Here is a 20,209-nt window from a genome sequence, read left to right on the forward strand (position 1 = left end):
ATAAAGCCCCGGACAACAGAGCTCCTAGGATCATTGGGACACGCAAACCCCTCCACCACGATAAGTTGGCGGTTAAAGGAGGGGTTAAAGAATTATATTAATGCTGTATTTGTGTGCAGCGTTGTTTTCCAGTGTCAAAACAAAATTATTTTAGATATCTTAGTTATTCATTCTTGCAAATCTGGTAAACATCAAGTTGCTTACCTACTTCATGAAACACACAATAATTTGATGTTTCATATTCATTATCAGACAATTAGAACTAGTGCTACAACAAACAGATACCTTGATTATTCAGGTAAATTCTAGAATGATTTAATTCATTAATCGGCTTATCTGAACATTATAGCTTGAAAATTACAATGGTAGTGCTACATTTATTGTAAAATGTGGGTTGCCCGGATAAGTAAAATATTACGTATTAACATGGGAATTTTAAAGGCATTAGATAGATACTTTATTAATCCCAAGGGAAAATTCACATCCTCAGCAGCAGCATACTGATACAAAAAACAAAAAGCAAAGGAAAGTTTTTGTACGCCAGTTATCTTCCAGTGTGGTAAATGCATCATTTATTAAAGGGCACATTCATCTTTCATTTATAATAAGCACAAGAGTGCTTAGGGGAGGTGGTAATGGCACTAAATGGGTACTGGGCACAGCATGCAGAGGATTGTAAATAATTCAATTAAGATTTGAAATTGCTATGAAATAGCAGTGATCAAAACAGTTTGAGGTGTAGAATTCTTTCCCATTCGATAAGTGTGTGAACAATAGCTAATCGTGAGTCATGACACAACCTTGTACTGTTAAGTGTGAAAGGAGAGTTTTCTCAAGTATTGGATGTACTAGCTACAGAGCAATTTCAAATTTGTTATATTTACACACATTGTGATCTGTCGATTACCAAAATTGTTTCATTCAGAACATTTGTTCATAATACAAGAAACTAATGCTCATTTTTCCTTTAAGGCAACACTTACCTTACACCTTCACTCTTCAATCGTTTAGTCGAGTCAGACTGTTTGTGATCTTGTGGACTTTAGCACGCTATGCATCTGTGTCAGCTACTGCTTCTTTAAATTGTTGTATGGTCATATTCGTAGCCTCAAAAATGCTGTCCAACCATCTTAACTTCTGCCGCCCTTTTCTCCTTTTACCCTCAGTTTTATCCGGCTTCAATGTCTTTTCCAGTGAGACTTCTCTTTGCATTATGTGGTTGAAATATTGAAGCTTTAGGTTCAGAAAGAGTCCTTCCGAGGAACAATCGGGGTGTATTTCTTTAAGTATTGACTGATTAGATCTTTCTGCAGTCCAGGGAACTCTCAATTTTCTCCAGACCACAACTCAAAGGCATCGATTTTTCTACGTATAGGCTTATGGTCCAGCTTTTACAGCCATATGTTACTACTGGAAAGACCATAGCCTTAACTATGCTAATCTTTGTTAGTAAACTGATGTCTCTTCTCCTTTATCTTCTGTAAATTTGTCATTGCTTTCCTTCTAAGCAGCAAACATCTTCTAATTTCTTGTTTGCAGTCACAATCTCAACGTCTTCCCCATCTATTTGCAAAGGTTTCATCACAACATGGTCTTAGTTTTTTTTGATGTTAAGCAGCAAGCCAGCTTTTGCACTCTCTTCTTTAACAAAAATTGGCAGGCTCTTCAACTCTTCTTCACTGGCGGTCATCAAGGTAGTATCGTCAACATTTTTGAAGTTGTGATTCCTCTAAACCAGCTTTCTGGCTTATGTATTCAGCATACAGATTAAATAAGTAAGGTGACGGTATACCGCTCTGTCGTACTCCTTTTCCAATCTTCAACCAGTCAGTTATTTCGTACTCGGTTCTGTTTCTTCTTGCTGTACATGGACATTCATCAGAAGGCAAATGAGATGACTCGGAATGCCCATTTCTCTAAGAACATGCTAAATTTTGTTAAGATCCAGACAATCGAATGCTTTAGAGTAGTCAATAAAGCAAAAGTGGACATTTTCCTGGAACTCCACTGCTTTCTCCATTATCCAGCGGATGTTGGCAATTTGATCTCTAGTGCTTCTACCTCTTCTAAAACCAGCTTGTAAATCTTGCAGTTCTCGTTACATATATTGCTTAAAATTCTGTACGCTAGACTTGTGCATTACTTTGCTGGCATGTGAAATATGTGGAATTGTACAATAATTTGAACAGTCTTTGACATTACCCTTCTTTGGAATTGGAATAAAAACTGACCTTTTCCATTCCCGCGGCAACTCTTGTGTTTTCCATATTATCTGACATATTGCACTTCAACAGCCTCACCATGCAGAATTTTAAACCATTCAGCTGGGATTCCATTACTTCCTGACGCTTTATTTGCAAGGCTTTCTAAGGCCTATTCAACTTCACTCTTCAGGATGTCTGGTTCTTGTTCAGTGGTCATATCAAATGTCCCAGTAATATCTAGGTAATTCTTTTACAGTATAATTGTTCTGTATATTATCTCCCCCTTTTCTTAATATCTTCTGCTTCTGTCAGTTCTCTTCCATCTCTTGTCTTTCACCACTCTCATTCTTGCACAGAAGGTTCCCTTAATAATTCCAATCTTCTTAAAAAGATCTCTTGTCCTTTTCCACTTCCTTGCACTGTTGGTTCAGGTATGTCTCCTTATCTATGTGTGCTATTCTCTGTAAATCTGCATTTAGCGAGAAAAAATTTTCTCTCTCTCCTTTTGCTTTCACTAACTTCCTTTCTTCAGCAATTTTTAAAGCCTCACTGGACAAGCACTTAGCCTTCTTTGTCATCTTTCTTTTTGGAGTGGTGTTTGCTGCTGCATTTTGAACAATATCGTGAATATCTGTCCATACTTCTTCAGGCATGAATGCGTGATGTCCATGTATAAAGTCTTCTCTTGTGTTGTTGGAAGAGGGTGTTTATAATGATCAATGAGTTATCTCGTCAAAATTCTACCAGTTTTTGACCAGCTTCATTTCTTTTCCCAAGACCAATATTACCTGTTGTTCCATGGGTTTTTTGGCTGCCTACTTTAGCATTCCAATCATCTATGATGTATACTGTATGTGATATCTTTCTTGGGTATCGTGTCCAGAAGATGTTGCAATTCATTGTAGAATTGTAAAACTTCTACCTCATCTGCATCAGTTGTGGGAGCATAAACCTGGATCAATATGTAATGTTGAATGGCTTGCCTTGCAGTCGGAGTGAGATCAGTGTGTCATTTTTTTGGACAGCAACCAAGTACTGATGTGGATACCCTCTTATTAGTGATGATGTCTATTCCATTTCTTCTTTAACTCTCAAGACCACTGTAGAAGTTCTGGTGGTCATCTGATGTAAAATAACCACTCAAAGTCGATTTTTAGTTCACTGATTCCTAAGATGTCGATGTTTAGTCTTCTCATTTTTGACTACATCCAGTTTGCCCTGATTCATAGATCTTACATTCCAAGTTCCAATAATATATTGTTGTTTAAAACCTAGCATTTTGCTTTCAACATGCTCAAGCACCTCAGCAGATGGACATCCTCTCGGCTTTGATCCAAAAGCATTATTAGCTCTACCACTACTCGTACTCGTCCATTGTTCTTCCCCAGTAGCTTGTTGGGCACTTTTAGACCTGAGGGGCTCATCTTCCAGTGCCCCGTTGATAAGTCTTTGGTCATTTCTGTCGATAGGATTTTCTTGGCAAAAATACTGGAGTGGGTTGCCAGTTCCTTCTCCATTGGACCGTGTTTAGTCTGACCTCTCTGCCATAACCCACCCGTCTTGGTTGGCCCTCATGAAATAGCTCATGGCTTCATGGAGATACACAAGCCCCCTTACCATGACAAGGTAACGATCCAGAAGAGAGACCTTACACCTTACAGTGTGGTTTACATATTTGTTATGAGAAATTGACTCATCAAAAGCTTGTAGTTTGGGTGCTTTTGGGGCGAAAGATGATCTTGTGGCAAACTGGATGAAAATGTAAGATTTTGCAGGTGTTTTTTTCCTTCTTCTTTTGAGGATTTCTCAAACAATGTTTTTAGTGAATTTTTGTTTTATTAGGCAGGTTGTGCATAAAAATTAGTTGTAAATTAGGCTTTTTCTGATTTGTCCAGTGTGAATGAGTGCTGATATGTGCATTCAAGTGCTCTGCAGTGAACTTGCAACCCATCAAGGACCATTTTCAGTTTTGTGATTGATGTTTCTGAATTCAGATCTCTATGGGAAAAGTCCCTAGTACTTTTTGGCATTTTTTGGTGCATTAAATGTTTCAGTACAGACTTATGATGGCAGATTAATCATAGTTGTATGGGAACCCCTATACTGATGCAGATTTTTATGTTAAATTAACTCCCATCAATGCGGGTTAGATTTCTGAAAAGCAAGATTGCACAGTTTATTAAACAATTACATCACAAATTTACTTTGTCTTTGAAGTAGTCTCTTTTAAACATTCCTCGTCTCTTCTGAAAAAAGTGAGAACTAATCTTAAAATCAAAAAATTGTGAAAGCAAGCATTTTATTATCTTACTCATTCATGGAATCTAGATTCTTTTTGTGTGGGAGCTCATGGTAGCTGGCTTAAAAATATTGGTCTTTGTTTGAAAAATGTATATGAATAATGAAAGAAATGTGTTTTCAACAGATATGTGTTGTTGACATTGATAATATTAAATAATTTCAATACTGGTTTGCGCTATAGTTCTTTTTCTATCTGTTAAAACATAATATACTAAGCAGTAGTCTGTCATGAGTATGATGTGTTTCATCAATAAGGTATTCTTTCTTTGCACTTTAGAAGTAAATGAATATTAAAAAATGGGCTCCTTGTAGCTTAATGTGTTTTAAATGCCAGCTTCACCTTTGTGGCTAGGTGTAAGTTTCATATCTTTTATAAGCAATATATCATACTTTATATTTTACAATGACATGTGAAATGGTATCTAAGTGAGCTAAATACAACTTATTTTTGCGCTGGTGTAATAAGAAAATGTAAAACCGAAAAATCTCCACTGTTAATCAGCTTCACTAAACTGATTCTCATTGGTTAATTTGCGTATAAAAAGCTCTGCATCTGCCTGTGCGTTACTTGCAAAACTGTAAATCTGTTGGACTTTAGCCAGAGAGTAGGTGTGAGTTTGCACAGTAAAGCAGAATACTATGCCACCACCTTAGTGTATAATAATGTCTGTAATGGGCACTTGGTCAGTGCTAGAGACAAGTTGATAGTTATCACTCCTAAGAGTGCTTTAAAGGTTGCCCCTCACATTTTAATTGTATAGTTGTGCTTGGGGCACACATGTGAGATTTTGGGGAGTGAATGAAAGCACCTCACTGTTGTGACCTTACTGCTAGATGGCATGTGCTTATTCACTTGGGTTGTTAAAGCAACACACATCTCGTCTTCTCCATAGCTTGCAGCAAAATTTAAAATTGTCAAAGGTTTACACCCCTGTACCCAAAAATTAATTCCTGTTTGGTTTCTTTGGAAATCACACGTGAAGGTAAAATATTTGTATCTTACTAGAGAATTAAACTCTGGGACATGAAATGTAGCTGAGGGAGTGCAAGCTATGCAAAATGTAGGTGTCACACGGGACATACCACTTACTGTGTGAATACTTTGGTCCATGAAATTTCACAACCCTTTTGAAGAATTCCTGGTTGTGTATTTCTCAGTGTGTTGTAAAAGAAGTGCCAAACAAACATATGATGATCAAGTATTGTTCTCAAACAACTCCCCCTCAAATGCTCCACAGGTTACTTGCATATTGTCCGGTTACTTACGTATTTGTTTTTTTCCTCTGGTTTCCGTGGGGCCTAATGATGAGGTAAAAAATTACTTACTTTTTTAAATGACAAAAATTAAGATGTAAACTTAATCATAGTGGCTAATGTACAACAAAAAATGACTAAAACGAGCAGTATTGGGCTACATTTCTATTACTTTGTCCACCTACTGTAATATAAAACCAGAAATACCATATACAAATGGAGGTTTAATCTGGTAGAATTCAAATTACAAATTTAGCTTAAACGTGTATCCTATCCTATTGTGAATTTCCCATTGGGATTAATAAAGTATCTCTATCTATCTGTCTGTCTGTCTGTCTGTCTGTCTGTTAGTGTGAATATAGACTTACTGTAAGTCAGTCTTAGAATTGGTTTTCTTACATTCACATTAGCACATTTTTTTATGCATGAGGAGAGCTGGCAATTTTGCAGGGATTATACAAGGTTGTGAGTTTGTGGTATACCTAGTTGATTATTGACATTGTTTAAAAAATCTTTTCAGTACCTTCTTGGGGTAGTCTCTGAAGAGGACTATTGACATGTTACCTGTGTGCAGGGCAACTGAATGATCTCATGGATTTACACTGATGTAAAAAGCGTTACTAACTTTGATCTTTAAATTTGTTTATACCAGTTGTATATAGAGACACTTTTAAAAAATATTTTTACATCCTTATGCTGTCCATTTCTTCAAAATGTGTGATACAGATTGTCCATTTGAGTGATTGGGTTAATTCAGTGACAATCTTTTTCAGGTACCTGCTGTTGGTGCTGATGGATGCAGAGCGTGCTTGGAGTTACGCTATGCAGCTGAAACAAGAGGCCAACACTGAGCCCCGAAAACGCTTCCACCTGCTGTCACGCTTGAGAAAAGCTGTTAAGCATGGTGAGGAACTGGAGCGCTTGTGCGAGAGTCAGCGTGTGGATGCCAAAACTAAGCTGGAGGGTCAGGTTGGTATCAAACTTGTCTGTCACTATTGTATGGTGTCTGGATGGTATTTGATTGATTGCTCTTTTTTTTTTTTTATAACGTGTTTATGGGTTTTGGCCTTGCATTCTATAGAATACTATCAGGAATGATGACTTTTTTTTTTCCTCTTTCACAATTTATGTTGCAACCTTAGAGAAGGGTATCACTGTAGCCAGGAGCTGAATGTTGAGTAGAAGGAACTACAGTTTCGAGTAGGAGGGGAATTTTCCCAAATGGCTTCTTAATATCTGATTGGTCATGGTTTTTTTTTTCTTTTTTTTTTTGTTTGTCACCAAAGTGCCTATGTGACAGGAGTGAAGAATTGCATAAGAGACTTTAAACAACTACATTAACACCACAAATCAATCATGACGCAGATAATTCTATTTTATGAGTTCAAGTGACTTTATTGCCATACTAAATCAATACTACTCTAAACTAATGGATTAATTAAATAATAGATTGAATAATTTGAGAATTATAGACGGATAACAGCAGTAAGACACAATGGTAACAGATGTAAAAGTATGGTATATCATTAGGATCATCCACTAGAAGCAGATCTGAGGGGAGGTGGACAGCACAGAGTTCAGAGTCCAGACTGTCAAAGGGTAGATGCTGTTGCAGAGCCTGGCAGAAGTGCTTTGAATGCTACAATACCTTCTGCCAGATGTATGTAGGTCAAAGAGACTGTGGGAAGAATGGGAGAGATCCTTCACAATGCCGTGGGCTTTGTGAGTATGCCTCTCAATAGAAATGTCTTCAGTGGAGGGTAGAGAGGCACCAGTGATCTTTTCTGCTGTGTGCATTATGCGTTATAGAACCTTGCAGTCAGAGACACTGCAGTCCCCAAACAAGAGAGAAGGGGTTGCTTTCACAAGATAAGGTTTGCTATAACGTGCACCTCTCAATCCTTTCTGGTAGACTCAACTTTATTGTCCAGTTTAATTGGAAATCTCCAAGCTGGTGTTTGTAAAATTCAATCTGGGGGTGTGGTGTAATTAAAGATCTTGGTGTGGGTCTTAGGTTGGCTGTTCTTGGTCTAGGCCTGTGTTTTACGAACTTGGCTCGACTCTTCTTACTCTGTATTCTTCAGTTCTGTTGAAATTGTATATTTTACCCCCCAGTATGTGTAGCATAAGTTGTGAAAACTTCAGAGTATTCATGACAAACATTTATGTTGACAACTTCATGTGTGACAAATTTTTATTTTGAAAGCTTACTTGACTACCCGCCAAGTATGTCCCTACCCACTTGTCAGTGTTCCTCATACTCGTCATTCAGCTCCTGATACGTACTTGCAGTTGCAGCCTAATGCAAAAAATCTTTTTTTTTTTTTTACCTCCTCAAGCAACACTCAAAACTCCAGAATGTCAATGCAAAAACAGAGTTGTAGACATTTGTGCAAATTTATTAAAAATAAACTGAAATTTGATTCCAGGATTCAGGAGCTGTGAGGCTGCAGCACTAACCATTGCATCTCCGTGTCACTAATGCTAAGTTTCTTACTGAAACGTACCCCATTTAGACAAACTGCTGATCGTGAGATCACCTGTAGACCCAGAATATGAAGAGTAAACTCTGCAAACAATAAAGCAACAAAATTGAAGAAATCTTCTTGCTTAAATTCGATAATAAATGAATACATAAGACATGTTTATAAAATATTATCACTTATTTATTAACATTTTTGATTTGTTTCTGGATGCATGATCATTTTATGCTTGGATTAGATTAAAAAAAAAACCAGATGAGATATGACTGAAAATATCAGTACCACATATAAGTCCTAGTGTTCAGCCTTACATTTAGATGTACAATGTGTGCAGGACAGTAATCCTAATATGGGAATGCAAAGGACCTTGATCTTGCACCCTCTAGCCAACTTGACATTTCATACAGTGAAGAGATTACAGTATACTATTTAAAAACGTACTAACCATGCTCATAGTATCTCTGAAGTACTACTTCTTGTTTGGTGTGTGTTGTCTTTACCTGTCATGACCCTGGCCTCAGATAATGTTATTTTTCTACAGTTAGCCTAAATTAATACCTTATGCTTAACCAGGGTATCCTTATGCTGTTGGTATGTGTAAATATTATAGTACCTGCACATTCTATCCTTTTAATTCCAGAACTTCTACAGTATATGTGCACTCACAGTGGTTAGCAATTACAGTGGAACCTCGGTTCATGACCATAATTCGTTCCAAAACTCTGGTCGTAAACTGATTTAGTCGTGAACCAAAGCAATTTCCCCCATAGGATTGTATGTAAATACAATTAATCCATTCCAGACCATACGACCTGTATGTAAATATATATATTTTTTTTAAGTTTTTCAGCACAAATATAGTTAATTAAACCATAGAATGCACAGCGTAATAGTAAACTAAATGTAAAAACATTGAATAACACTGAGAAAACCTTGAACAGAGAAAACTAACACTGCAATTGTTTGCGCTTAAGCGCTACCAACCGCTCGCTAAAAACACTTTTTTTTAATGAGTTTTAAGCACAGGGAAAAAAATGAACATTTGAAAAAAATTCGTAATTTAATAAACCACCAAGAAAAGTAACATTGCAACAATGCACACTACGAACCGATCGCTGTAAACAGAAGTGAAAACAAAATCAAGCCCAGTGCATTCTTTAACTGCCTTCTCTACCTTAGGAGTCCAGCCCTCTCTCTCGCTCGCGCTGCCTGTGTGTGTGCGTCTGTCTGTCTCTCTCTGGCGCTGCCTGTGTGTGTGCGTGGCTCTCTCTCTGGAGCTGCCTGTGTGTGTGTGTGCGCTCTCTCTAGCGCTGCCTGTGTGTGTGTGTGTGTGTGTGTCGCTGGCTCTCTCTCTCTCTCTCTTGCTCGCTGCACAGGAAATGCACAGGGAGAGACTGAACATGTACAAACCGAAAGGGAAACTAGCTTGTTCGTATACCGAGTGTGTGGTCGTGAACAAAGGCAAAAGTTTGGCGAACTTTTTGGTCGTAAACCGATTTGTACGTGTACTGAGACGATCGTGAACCGAGGTTCCACTGTACTTGCATCTTGTCATTTTGTTGAACACATCTAATCCAATACAGAGTCACTGGGACTGGCAGCATTAAACACAATGCAGAAAACAACCATGAAAGGAAAGCAATCTGTTGCAGGGTGCACTCCTGTAAACGCTGGACTGATTGATCAATGCAGTGTCACCAGTTAAAGGCATTGATTGTCTAGGGATGAGAACAGCTGGTGTTGGCTAAAACCATCTTTTATTTCCCAAAGCTGATCTTTCACTCAGACTAGAGATTACATTTTGTACAAACTTATGTACTTTAGAAATCAAAGGAGAGAGTGGCCTCCATTACCAACATTTTAGAAGGGGTTGGGTCAATGTGTGGAATTCCTTTAAAGTTGGTGACTGGCTGCCTCCTATTACTTTCTGACAGGCATATACATCTTACCTAACTGGGATGCTACAGTTTGAGATGCAAGAATGGAAATCTGCCATGGAGGCCTTCAATAAGTGCAAGTAAGTATGCAGAATTCCCCATGATCCTCTTGATATTTAGCGCACCACTTATGGATGGCTGTTCCCTATATATATTCTTGTTCACATGCAAATGGTTAAAACCTGGATATCAGCTTTTCAAGTTAGCTCAGCAGAAGTATGGCACGTGATGGTATTGCATTATAAAATGAAGCATAGGTAGGCCTTGATTTGTGGATGATTAAATCTCAGAGATGCAACTAGAGTGTCATTTTGCTTTTTTCGCAGAGAAAATAGGGTTTCTTATCCTTGGGACATAGGTATTAGCTAAACATACAAGCTTAATGAACTGAACTGTCTACTTTCATTTGTCAAATTACTTATTTTATGTTGTTTTTAAGGCTTGCTTTCAAGATTTGTTGAATTATGTTGGTATTGATAATCTGCTCTGCGGTGGGTTGGCACCCTGCCCGGGATTGGTTCCCTGCCTTGTGCTGGCTGGGATTGGCTCCAGCAGACCCCCGTGACCCTGTGTTTGGATTCAGCGGGTTGGAAACTGGATGGATGATAATCTGCTTCATACACATAGGGTTGTCGCAGTACTAAAATTTCAAACTTCAATACAGTACTAAGTACTGAAATTCAGTACCATTTTTGATATCTAATCAATTTACTTAAATGCATTTGATTTAGTTACTTTATATAACTTAAGTCTGTATGCATTAAATCTTTACATTGATGAAAACAAATAATTGAAATTCTATTAAATGCACATACTTTTAAGTAGTGCAATCATTTGTAAAACCTAAGAGTAAAGCTGTGAACAATAACAGTTAACGTTTAATTTTGGTCAACAGTTTTTTCACATTCATCAAATCACTATCATTGCTATACTGAGCAGTGCTTTTTGTGATGCATCTCTAAGGAAAATGCAAAACCTTGCTGCATTCATGCAGATCCTCTCAACCAGCCAAATCAACTTTCACTTAATCACCGCTCCGCAATTCAGTTTCTACTGTAATATACAAAATATGCGAGCAAGCATAGGAGTAATGCCAATGTTTATGCAATCAAGCACTGAAAAGTTTTAGCATGTTGAATTATATATAGTAAATGTTACAATTTTGCAAAAAAATTATAAATTATTAAATTGCACATAAAGTAATGCACTATAGTAGCACTCTTCACAGCCAGGGTTTAAAAATCAAGGGTGTGACAGAGCCATTGTGCTAAAGAGTGTTTCCCTGAATGAACAGCGCAGAATAAAACTGACTCGCAGGTAAAAATAATGGCGGGCCCTATGAAATCTTTTTTTGGTTTACGGTTTTCACCATTTTATTTTTCCTTGATTCTGATTTTTTTTATAACTACTGTAAATAGCAACAGCTAAAACAAAACAAACAATAATGAAATGGCACTTTACATTCCTTTTAATGAAACAGCACACTAGCACAACTGAACCTTAATTTGCAATTCCATTCATCAGGTAGGAGCCCAGATGCCCAGATTAGGACAGCGAGTGCCCTCAGAATTGTAATAGCTGTTATTAGTTTGATGCATCCTTCTGAGATGAAGATTAGCTTTACTTTTAGGGTCTAGGATATTTGTTACAGCCGGAGTTGGTGTTCTCAGCCAGAAAGAACTTTTTGTAGAGGTGAATATGTTCAGTGAGGTACCATACTGAATTGAACTGGCTATTCCACCTGGTGTTTCCTGCCTTGGGGGGTTCCTGGCAGGCTTCTTGAAGATGGCAGTTTTTAACCACACTAAAGTATTTGTAGTGTTGCCAGGTCTCTTCCTCCAAACTGATGACATTAAACAAAGCAGGCTGAATGTACACTGTTAGGCATTAACCCCTTTTACAATGTACTGGTATGCTTTCAGGCAGTAGGATGCATTGTCTGTAACCATTGCTAAAATGTCATTAAGATTCAGCTGGTTGTTGTGAAGGAACTGAAATGCTGCCTGTGAAAAGGTGGAAAAGTTGCAGCTCTCCATAAAGATAACATCTGTCAAAAAGTACTGGTCTTCAGTACCTTTAATTTTACTTATGTAAATTATTTGTAATGATTCTTAAACCTTAAAAGGTTTACTGATTGAAAATGTGCATCATTACATCTGTAGCTTCATCTACTGCATATCTTAAAATAAATACAAAGCAAAACATTTATTAAATCCCGAAACAACATTGTTAATTTTTAAAAGAGAACCCGTTAACAACCAGTGCCATTCACTAATAACATTTTTATACGGGAAAGACTGTTAGTACCGGCTAAATATAATTTCCTTTACAATTAGAACTGCCTACATAAAAGAATTACCATACAGCCAAATGTTTACTCCCCTTTCACTTTGTTGAGAACTATGTGGTCTCGGCTATCAGTGGTTTCATCAACTATGAAAGACTTGTGGCAGTACAATATATGTTGAAGAACGGCGTCCACATGTTGTTCAAAGACATATGGCAAATGAGTTTGACGAAGACTGGTCATCCTATGGCAGCGCGCCTCCTTGATTACAATGCTTAATAAAGAAAGGGTGCATCTTCATCATTTTTTCGAGCGGTATGTCTTGACTCTCACATGGCCACAAAGTCCTCCACAAACTGGTGTCTTGCATCTGATGATGTTGTCGTTTCCTCAATTGTGACCTGAAAGGAAACACTTTTTGATCTTAATTTCTCCTTGTTCTTGAGATGTGTTTTAGATTTGACGTGGTCATTGAAAGTATCTTTTTGTGTCCAGTCTATGGTATGATGGCAAAGTTGTCCAGATTCGTAAAAGTCGCCGGGATATTGTTGTGGCCTCAATTTTGCAGTTAAGCTCGTGTTTCTTAGTTTTATTGACATAATTAGGGTATCTGATATTGCTCACTTCGACATTTCTGTCTTGTTCAGCTAGGTAATTCGTGTTCCTTTAACGAGAAAACATACAGAAACACACGCACAAACAGAGAGGCATGACTGAATTTCTACAAAGAATTGAGTTCACTTGAAAAACAACAAAGTAGAAAATAGTATCTGAATGATAGAACTACAGATTATTCAATCGCCTAATTTATTGGGAAATATTGTAACAGTCACCCCTTCAGTCTCTAAATTCCGCATATTTCCATTTTTATATCTAAAATCCATTTTAATGCATTCATTCTGTGATTGTGTTTTACGCATCTCAGAAATCATAGGGCCCTATTTAATGCATTAAACATCTGACTACAAAACACTTTTAACCTGTTGAAAGAAATTAACATCACATCTCTACTTCAAATGCAACAGTTTACAGGCTTTAATTCAGAAATAAGATACAAATTCTTAGTATTGACTTGCATGTTGGTCATTTACGTTTTTGGCTAAATTAGTTGTGTTTGCCCCTTTAGTTGGTATTGTGTGGTAACAATTCTTATATCTTGTGGTTTTCCATCCTCATTTGGCACAACGCTGAAGTATTTTCTAGACACCACATAGCTGCCCTTTTTACCAGTTAAGCGATCAGATGATGACTGCGGTGCTACGGAAGTTGGCATCTTATTTACACCAGTAAGAGGGTGGAAATAAGGCTACATCTCTAGCCATGCCCATTGGTATAGCCTATAATGCTCAATTGTCAAAAGCCTGAGCGAACTGGTAGTGCATTTGAAATATAGTTTGTAGAATCAATGCCATGAAAAATAAGTATGAAAAACAAAATTAAGAAGTTACAATTGATATTTTTATAAACCTAATGCAAACTATCCTTGAAGTTTACCAGTAAATTCTCTAGTGCATAAGTAAAGCTGGTTCAAAGATTTTCAGTATATTGCTCAGTAATTGTTTTGACTGGCGTATGTGAGAATAAAGCCTAAAACCTGACGTTCTCCTTTATATTGCACTAATGTTTATGTAAGTGAGCTGATCATAAGAAGCTCGGAAGCTTTAACAAAAATGTTCTTGCTCAGATGTTTATCAGAACATTTTCTTAGGTTAGCCCTTTTTTTAATTTAATTATATTAAAAGAAGACGGGCAGTATGATGGAGTATTGGTGATTAAAGTGATCTTCTTTGAGAGTTGGTGTTCTTTATAAATGCACAGCATATATTTATTCCACCCCTTTTGGACTATTAAAGGGTCTAACTGAATGTGTAAATCTGAGGAAATCGGTTTGGGTTCTGGTAAATGCTTCTTATCTGGGGTAGTAAAAGTAGTGATTGGAACATCCCAAGATGGTTTTCTAATTATAAATGTGATAGAAACCTAAACTAAGCACTTAATATGATTGCCCCTTTCTGTTTTAGGACAATCTATGAGAAGCTGGCAAGTGCCTTTACAGAGGAACAGGCTTCCTTGTATAGGCAACGTGTAGAAGAGATCTCTCCAAACATTCGTTACTGTGCCTATAACATTGGTAAGAGTGATTTAATCACAGGGCATCATAGACTTTTTTTTTTTTTTTTTTTTTTATCAGTCTGTCTTTTAGATAGATAGATACTTTATTAATCCCAGGGGGAAATTCACATTTTAAACTCATTTTATTCTGGTCAGGATTTGCTGTAGGGATAATGTATATGAAGAGAAGCAGTTTCTGTCAGGGAACTGGTCCATCATGGGGCTTGTGTTGGATTTTATGTAATACCTTGCACAATGAGCATCATCTGGGATTGCCATAAAAGTTAATTAGTAAATATTAATTAACAACAATAATAATGAGGTAGCTTTAAATGTAATACAAGTACATGAAAATCTAATATACAGAGCTCAATATGTGCTTGTATGGTATACAAATTCACACCATTTAATTTTAGCAAATTTTGCACAGATTCCCCATTTGTTAAAGGGAGCATCATAGGCTATGTTTCGTTGGTGCCTTCTGGGGAAGCACTTAGTATCACTGCTACTCTAAGATGAAAAATTGTGACATAGTAAGTTGTTGCAGCATCCTGTGAAGAATAAAAGTCAAAGAGCCAGACATGACAAGGAGGACCTTGACCTTTGAGGACATCAATACAGTATTTACTGAAGAGTCATCATTAAAATATTGGAATCTTAATTTCCATTGTGCAGTGGAGAATTTCTAGCTCTCCTGCAGCATGTTGGTCAGTTGCTGTGAATGCTGTCCACCTCAAGAACTGCTTTCCTCAGTACTGGCTTCGTGCTTAACAGCCCACAGACACACCACTGTCCCAATAAACATTTTTGGGCTGAAAACTTGTCAGTGTCTATGCCTACATTTAGAGATATTTATGCAAAATATTTCTGTCTGTTCATTTTGTAGGTGATCAAAATGCTATCAATGATTTGAAGCAGATGAGGCTGAGTGCTGTAGGGAGTGTGGGCATTGCAGAAAAACTTGAGGTCTGTTTGCTGCCAGATACTTGATAGGAATTCAAGGCTCTTTTTCTCCATCATTACTGAAAATAAATTGATTTCTCTAAACTGTATCTGGCAGATACTGATTGCGCAGACTCGTGCAAAGCAGGCTGCCACTATGAGTGAGGTGGAGTGGAGAGGCCGCACCATTCCAGTCAAGATTGATAAAGTGAGGATCTTCCTTTTGGGTCTCAGTGACAATGAAGCTGCTATTGCTCAGGTAAGACGTATCCTAACTGATGCTGGCACAAAGGTGTTGGAATTTGGGTTCTGAGTGGTGTCTAAGTTGGATGCTGTTTACTTTTGTTGTTACCTTGTCCTGGTTTTTAAAAATTGTGCAATGAATTTTAATGTGATATGTGTTTACCTAAGCTAGTGGTGCTGTGATTCTTGTTTCTGTTCCTGTCTGGCCTTGCATGAAAATTACATGACACTGTTGTGCATGTGTGGTGTGGTCCTTGCAGATCTTTTACCTCAGTTAGTCATATAGATCCCATAAAGCGTCAGGTTAGGTGGGCGCAGTTGCATGCATACATGCATGCCAGTCTACCACACCCTCCTGCAGTAGCCTTGTCACTATATGGATGACAGCCCTGGCATGGAATTCTGCCCCTCCCACTTGGGCTACGCAGACCGGTTGCCCTAGTGTATGAGCAGGGCGTTGTTGCATGCCACACCTATTTCTTGCAACCATACAGTGGCAGCCGTCTCTCTGAGTAATGTCAATAACCAGTGATAGAATCCCATCCAAACCCGTTGGGTGGGATTCTTTGTATGTGTCTGGTGGGCCTCGGTGCACTTAATTAAAGAAAAATGTGTGGAATGTGTGCGACTGCCTAGTGAGCAGCTTCAATTTCTGAGCTTTTCACCCACTGTGGTTACCATGCAGCATAGCCCTAACTGTCTGCATACTGGCAGAGATTCCTGTGACTCCCCAAACCCCCACCCCCACCACTATTCATATTGCACAGGGTTGCTGGAGGCCATTAAGAACCTGAACATGCAACATGATTGTGACCCCGACTTGATTCCTGAGTGATTAGCAGAGTAGAACAAAGACTATGAATGAACCTGATTGTTTTTTGTCTAACAGGCTGCCAACGAGGAGACCAAGGAGCGCCTGTATGAGTCTCTGCTTAGCGAATGCAGAGACACCATCCAGACTGTACGCGAAGAGCTGAAGGCAGAATCGGTGTGTAATGAAATGGACAATGCTTATATATGCTGCTGTGTTCTGGGGTGGTAACATGTCCATAGAGAATAATGGCATGCTGCTGACTTCTCCACTGACCCATAATCATCATTTTTGGCTTACAGAAACTGCGAGAGAGGGCATCTGACAATGACACAGGGAAGGTGTCTAACTTGCAATACCTTCATAGGTATGTTTTAACTTCTTACACTGTGTCACAATAGCCATGAGAAAGTGGAGTCCACATAATTTTATTTTTTTTTGTCTTGTCTGTAGCTATCTGACCTACATCAAGCTGGGGACTGTTGTTAAACGTTACGAGAGCATGGCAAGGGTGCTGCAAACCAAACTGCAGGAGCCACAGCAGGATGAAAATAAACGAGGCCCTCGGCCCCAGGACTTAATCCGCCTGTATGACATCATACTGCAGGTATGTCCAAAGGTATTGTGGTACAGTGCCTTGGAAAGGTAATTGGTCCCCTTGAAGGTCTTTAATATTCTCTGCATTTCAAAGATATTTTGTTTTTAAAGCCAAATTAAATAAATTGTCAAAAGCAGTGCTTTTCAAAATGTGGGCCCATGGAATAAGTTATTTGATTTGAAAGTTCTAGGAGCTGAAAGTGATAGTCTTGTGAGATATGAGGACCTTGGGTTTCAAGAAGGCTACCCTGAAATCTCATTTCCTAGTAGTGTCCCCTTTTTTCCTCTCTCTGATTCTCTTGCTTTTTTGTGGAGAAAAGTGTCCTTTAGTTTTTCAGTTTGCTAAAATTTGAGCTTAGTCTCTGGAAAAAAAAGTGAGTCTGTGTGTTTAAAGCCCTATTCGGACGGGATTGGTTTTATACCAAGAGGTACCCCAGGCCGATTGTCACTCTGAAATTATTAAAATTGTTTTTCTTTGATTAATCTACTTGGAAGGGAAGGGCGGGGGGCTTCATGAGGATATTTCTTTTGGTTTATGGGATCTTCGAAGAAAATACAGTAGTTTAAGAAGCACTGGTCAAAAGAATATAAAAGCACTGCTTGTGGGAGTATTTAAACCCTTCACATCAGTGTTTTAGTCGGACCTCCCTTTGCCACAATAACAGCCTTAAGTCTTTTGAGTAAGTCTGAGCCAGCTTTGCACACTGCCCAGCAGTGATATTGTCCCATTTTTTTTTGCTGATTTCCTACAGATGGTACCTCTTAGACTGCAGTTTTCAAAGAGTGCTATATAATCTCAGTGGTGTTGAGATCAAGACCTTGCAGGCCACTGTAAGAGAGTATTCATTTGTTTGTTCAGTCATTTATTTGTTTTTGAGCTACTCCATTGTCACCTTGGCCTTGTGCTTGGGACCATTCTCTTGCTTTAAGATGAACCTTCTCCCAAAGGGTGAGTTTCTCAACTGACTTCAGCAGGGTCTCTTGGCTGGCAGCGTTAAGTCTGTCTTGCTTGGGAAGGTTTGATGGGTGACCTATTTTACACAGCGACTAGGTGGTGTGATACTCCTTCTACTTGAGAGAGAGAGAGATCCAGAAATTTATACCTTTTATTCTAATTTGTCACTGCTGGAAAAGACTCTTCTGTCCAAATGAGAGGCAGATGTGTCTTGTTTGGGAACACTTTGCCACACTTAAAGGGTTTGAATATTTGTGCAAGCAGCATTTTCCAGTTCTTGTTTTTTAGCAGTATACATTTGACAGATTATTAGAACACTTAGGTTGTCACAGATATTCCTCCAGTAAGTACTTTTATACAGTATGGCTCTTGAAATCCAGACAGTGTTGATGACTTTCAAGGGGACTGAACTCTTTTGCAAGGCACTGTGTCCTTTTCCTTACATCTGACTTGTGTTCTCTCATCAGAGCCTTGCTGAGTTGCCGCAGCTCTTGGGAGTGGAGGATGATCAAAATTTTCAGAAAGAAGTATCACTCAAAATTCTGGTGTACAAGGCTTGTCGGTAGGTTATCCCAAGCAGCAGCCTTGTCTTAGATGGTTGGTGTGATAATATAAGGGGCAGTGGTGACCAGGTAAATGTAACCAACACAAGGCTGTGTCGTTCTCTAGGTGCTTTTTCATTGCTCAATCCTATGTAATGGTGAAGAAGTGGAGTGAAGCACTGGTTTTGTATGAGCGAGTTCTAAAGTATGCCCAGGAAGTTCAGGCCTCCGCTTCAGACAGCACTCTCAAGGTAAATCCTTTTTCCTTTGCTTCCTTTTCTATCCAGTCTGATTCCAGATGTCTGCTACTTTTTAAAATATTACCACATTTCTTTTTCTTCCCTTCCTGCTCCAGATTTCTTTCACTTTTTAAAACATGGTTCACTCACTTCCTTTTCTATTCTCCTTGGTCAAGATCTCTGTCTCTATTTTTTTTTTATTTCTCTTCTGTATCTGTAGGACCTTCCAGATGTACAGGAGCTCATATCTAAAGTGAATGCCGAGAAATACTCTTTACAAGCTGCTGCCATTCTGGGTGAGAATTTGTTGAAAATCCCAAGTTTGGTAGTCATGATTACCTTCTAGTGACGTATTTGGCTCTGAAGGCTTTCTATACAAATTTTAATGTTTTTTTTTTCCCCTCAATATGATGTTTGATGTGTGTGGTGTTGTGTTTTTTTTTTAATTTATTTATATAAAGACACTGATGATGCTGCTGAGGTGCCGTTGCTGACACAGGTTAAAGACACAAAGGTAAAGTCCTGTTCTTGGCATTGTCTGAGCTTGGGATCTTAGAAGAAGGGTTATGTTTACCTGAGTCAACATTACTTCTCACTTCCCCACAGCCCCTGTGTGACCGTCTGGATGTGTTCCGCCTGGACCCCACCCTACTGGGGAAACAACCTAATCTTGTGCCATTTCCACCAGACTTTCAGCCTGTTCCCTGTAAACCGCTCTTTTTTGATCTGGCCTTGAATCATGTCACCTTTCCACCACTTGATGACAAGGTGGAACAAAAAGGAAAGGGTGGAGTAACTGGCTTCATCAAGGGCTTCTTTGGCTTTGGAAGCTAAAACCCCAGTGGCCTTTGACCTCCAAGGATGATAGAGCAGCTCTTGTGCACTGGAACACTTATTTCTTTGGACTGAGTGCAGTGCTGATTCTTTTCCTATCCAGTTTTTGCCATCATGAATTACCAGACATGGAAAATTAAACCACATTTAACCTTTCTAGTTCTTTGGACCAGAAACTTACATTTGTGTACATAGCCTACACTTGGGGCTGCTGTGTGTTTGATTGATTTCACTGTCTAGTTAACCTCAAAACGGTTCACTTAACCATTTCTAATGATGGAGAGAGTGAGAAACAAATGGCTGTGCGAGATGTTTTCGACGCATTCCTTTGTAAGGACCGCTCAGAATGGTGGCCAGAAGGTTTTCTTTCCATATCCAAATTGCTATATTTGTCCTGATCTTTACCCAGTTTCCTGCCTTCTGTTGTAATTAGAATGCAATAAGTTGTCACTTTTTAAAAGGGGAGTG

General features: G+C 38.5%; 1 protein-coding gene across 1 annotated transcript in view; it reads left to right on the top strand.

Annotated features, from left to right (window-relative positions):
• The window catches only part of srp68 (signal recognition particle 68), a 28,433-nt gene extending 8,537 nt beyond the window's left edge, over positions 1 to 19,896 (top strand). The window contains exons 4-16 of the mRNA XM_028818962.2: positions 6,533 to 6,728; positions 10,177 to 10,259; positions 14,488 to 14,597; positions 15,465 to 15,544; positions 15,639 to 15,779; positions 16,653 to 16,751; positions 16,877 to 16,941; positions 17,028 to 17,181; positions 18,594 to 18,688; positions 18,796 to 18,919; positions 19,128 to 19,203; positions 19,369 to 19,421; positions 19,514 to 19,896. Coding sequence (XP_028674795.2) covers positions 6,533 to 6,728; positions 10,177 to 10,259; positions 14,488 to 14,597; positions 15,465 to 15,544; positions 15,639 to 15,779; positions 16,653 to 16,751; positions 16,877 to 16,941; positions 17,028 to 17,181; positions 18,594 to 18,688; positions 18,796 to 18,919; positions 19,128 to 19,203; positions 19,369 to 19,421; positions 19,514 to 19,741 — 1,504 coding nt within the window. The 3' untranslated portion in view covers positions 19,742 to 19,896. The remainder of the gene's footprint in view (positions 1 to 6,532; positions 6,729 to 10,176; positions 10,260 to 14,487; positions 14,598 to 15,464; positions 15,545 to 15,638; positions 15,780 to 16,652; positions 16,752 to 16,876; positions 16,942 to 17,027; positions 17,182 to 18,593; positions 18,689 to 18,795; positions 18,920 to 19,127; positions 19,204 to 19,368; positions 19,422 to 19,513) is intronic.
• The last annotated feature ends 313 nt before the right edge of the window (positions 19,897 to 20,209 follow it).

This window comes from Erpetoichthys calabaricus, chromosome 14 (assembly GCF_900747795.2).
Source record: "Erpetoichthys calabaricus chromosome 14, fErpCal1.3, whole genome shotgun sequence".
Lineage (NCBI taxonomy): Eukaryota > Metazoa > Chordata > Cladistia > Polypteriformes > Polypteridae > Erpetoichthys > Erpetoichthys calabaricus.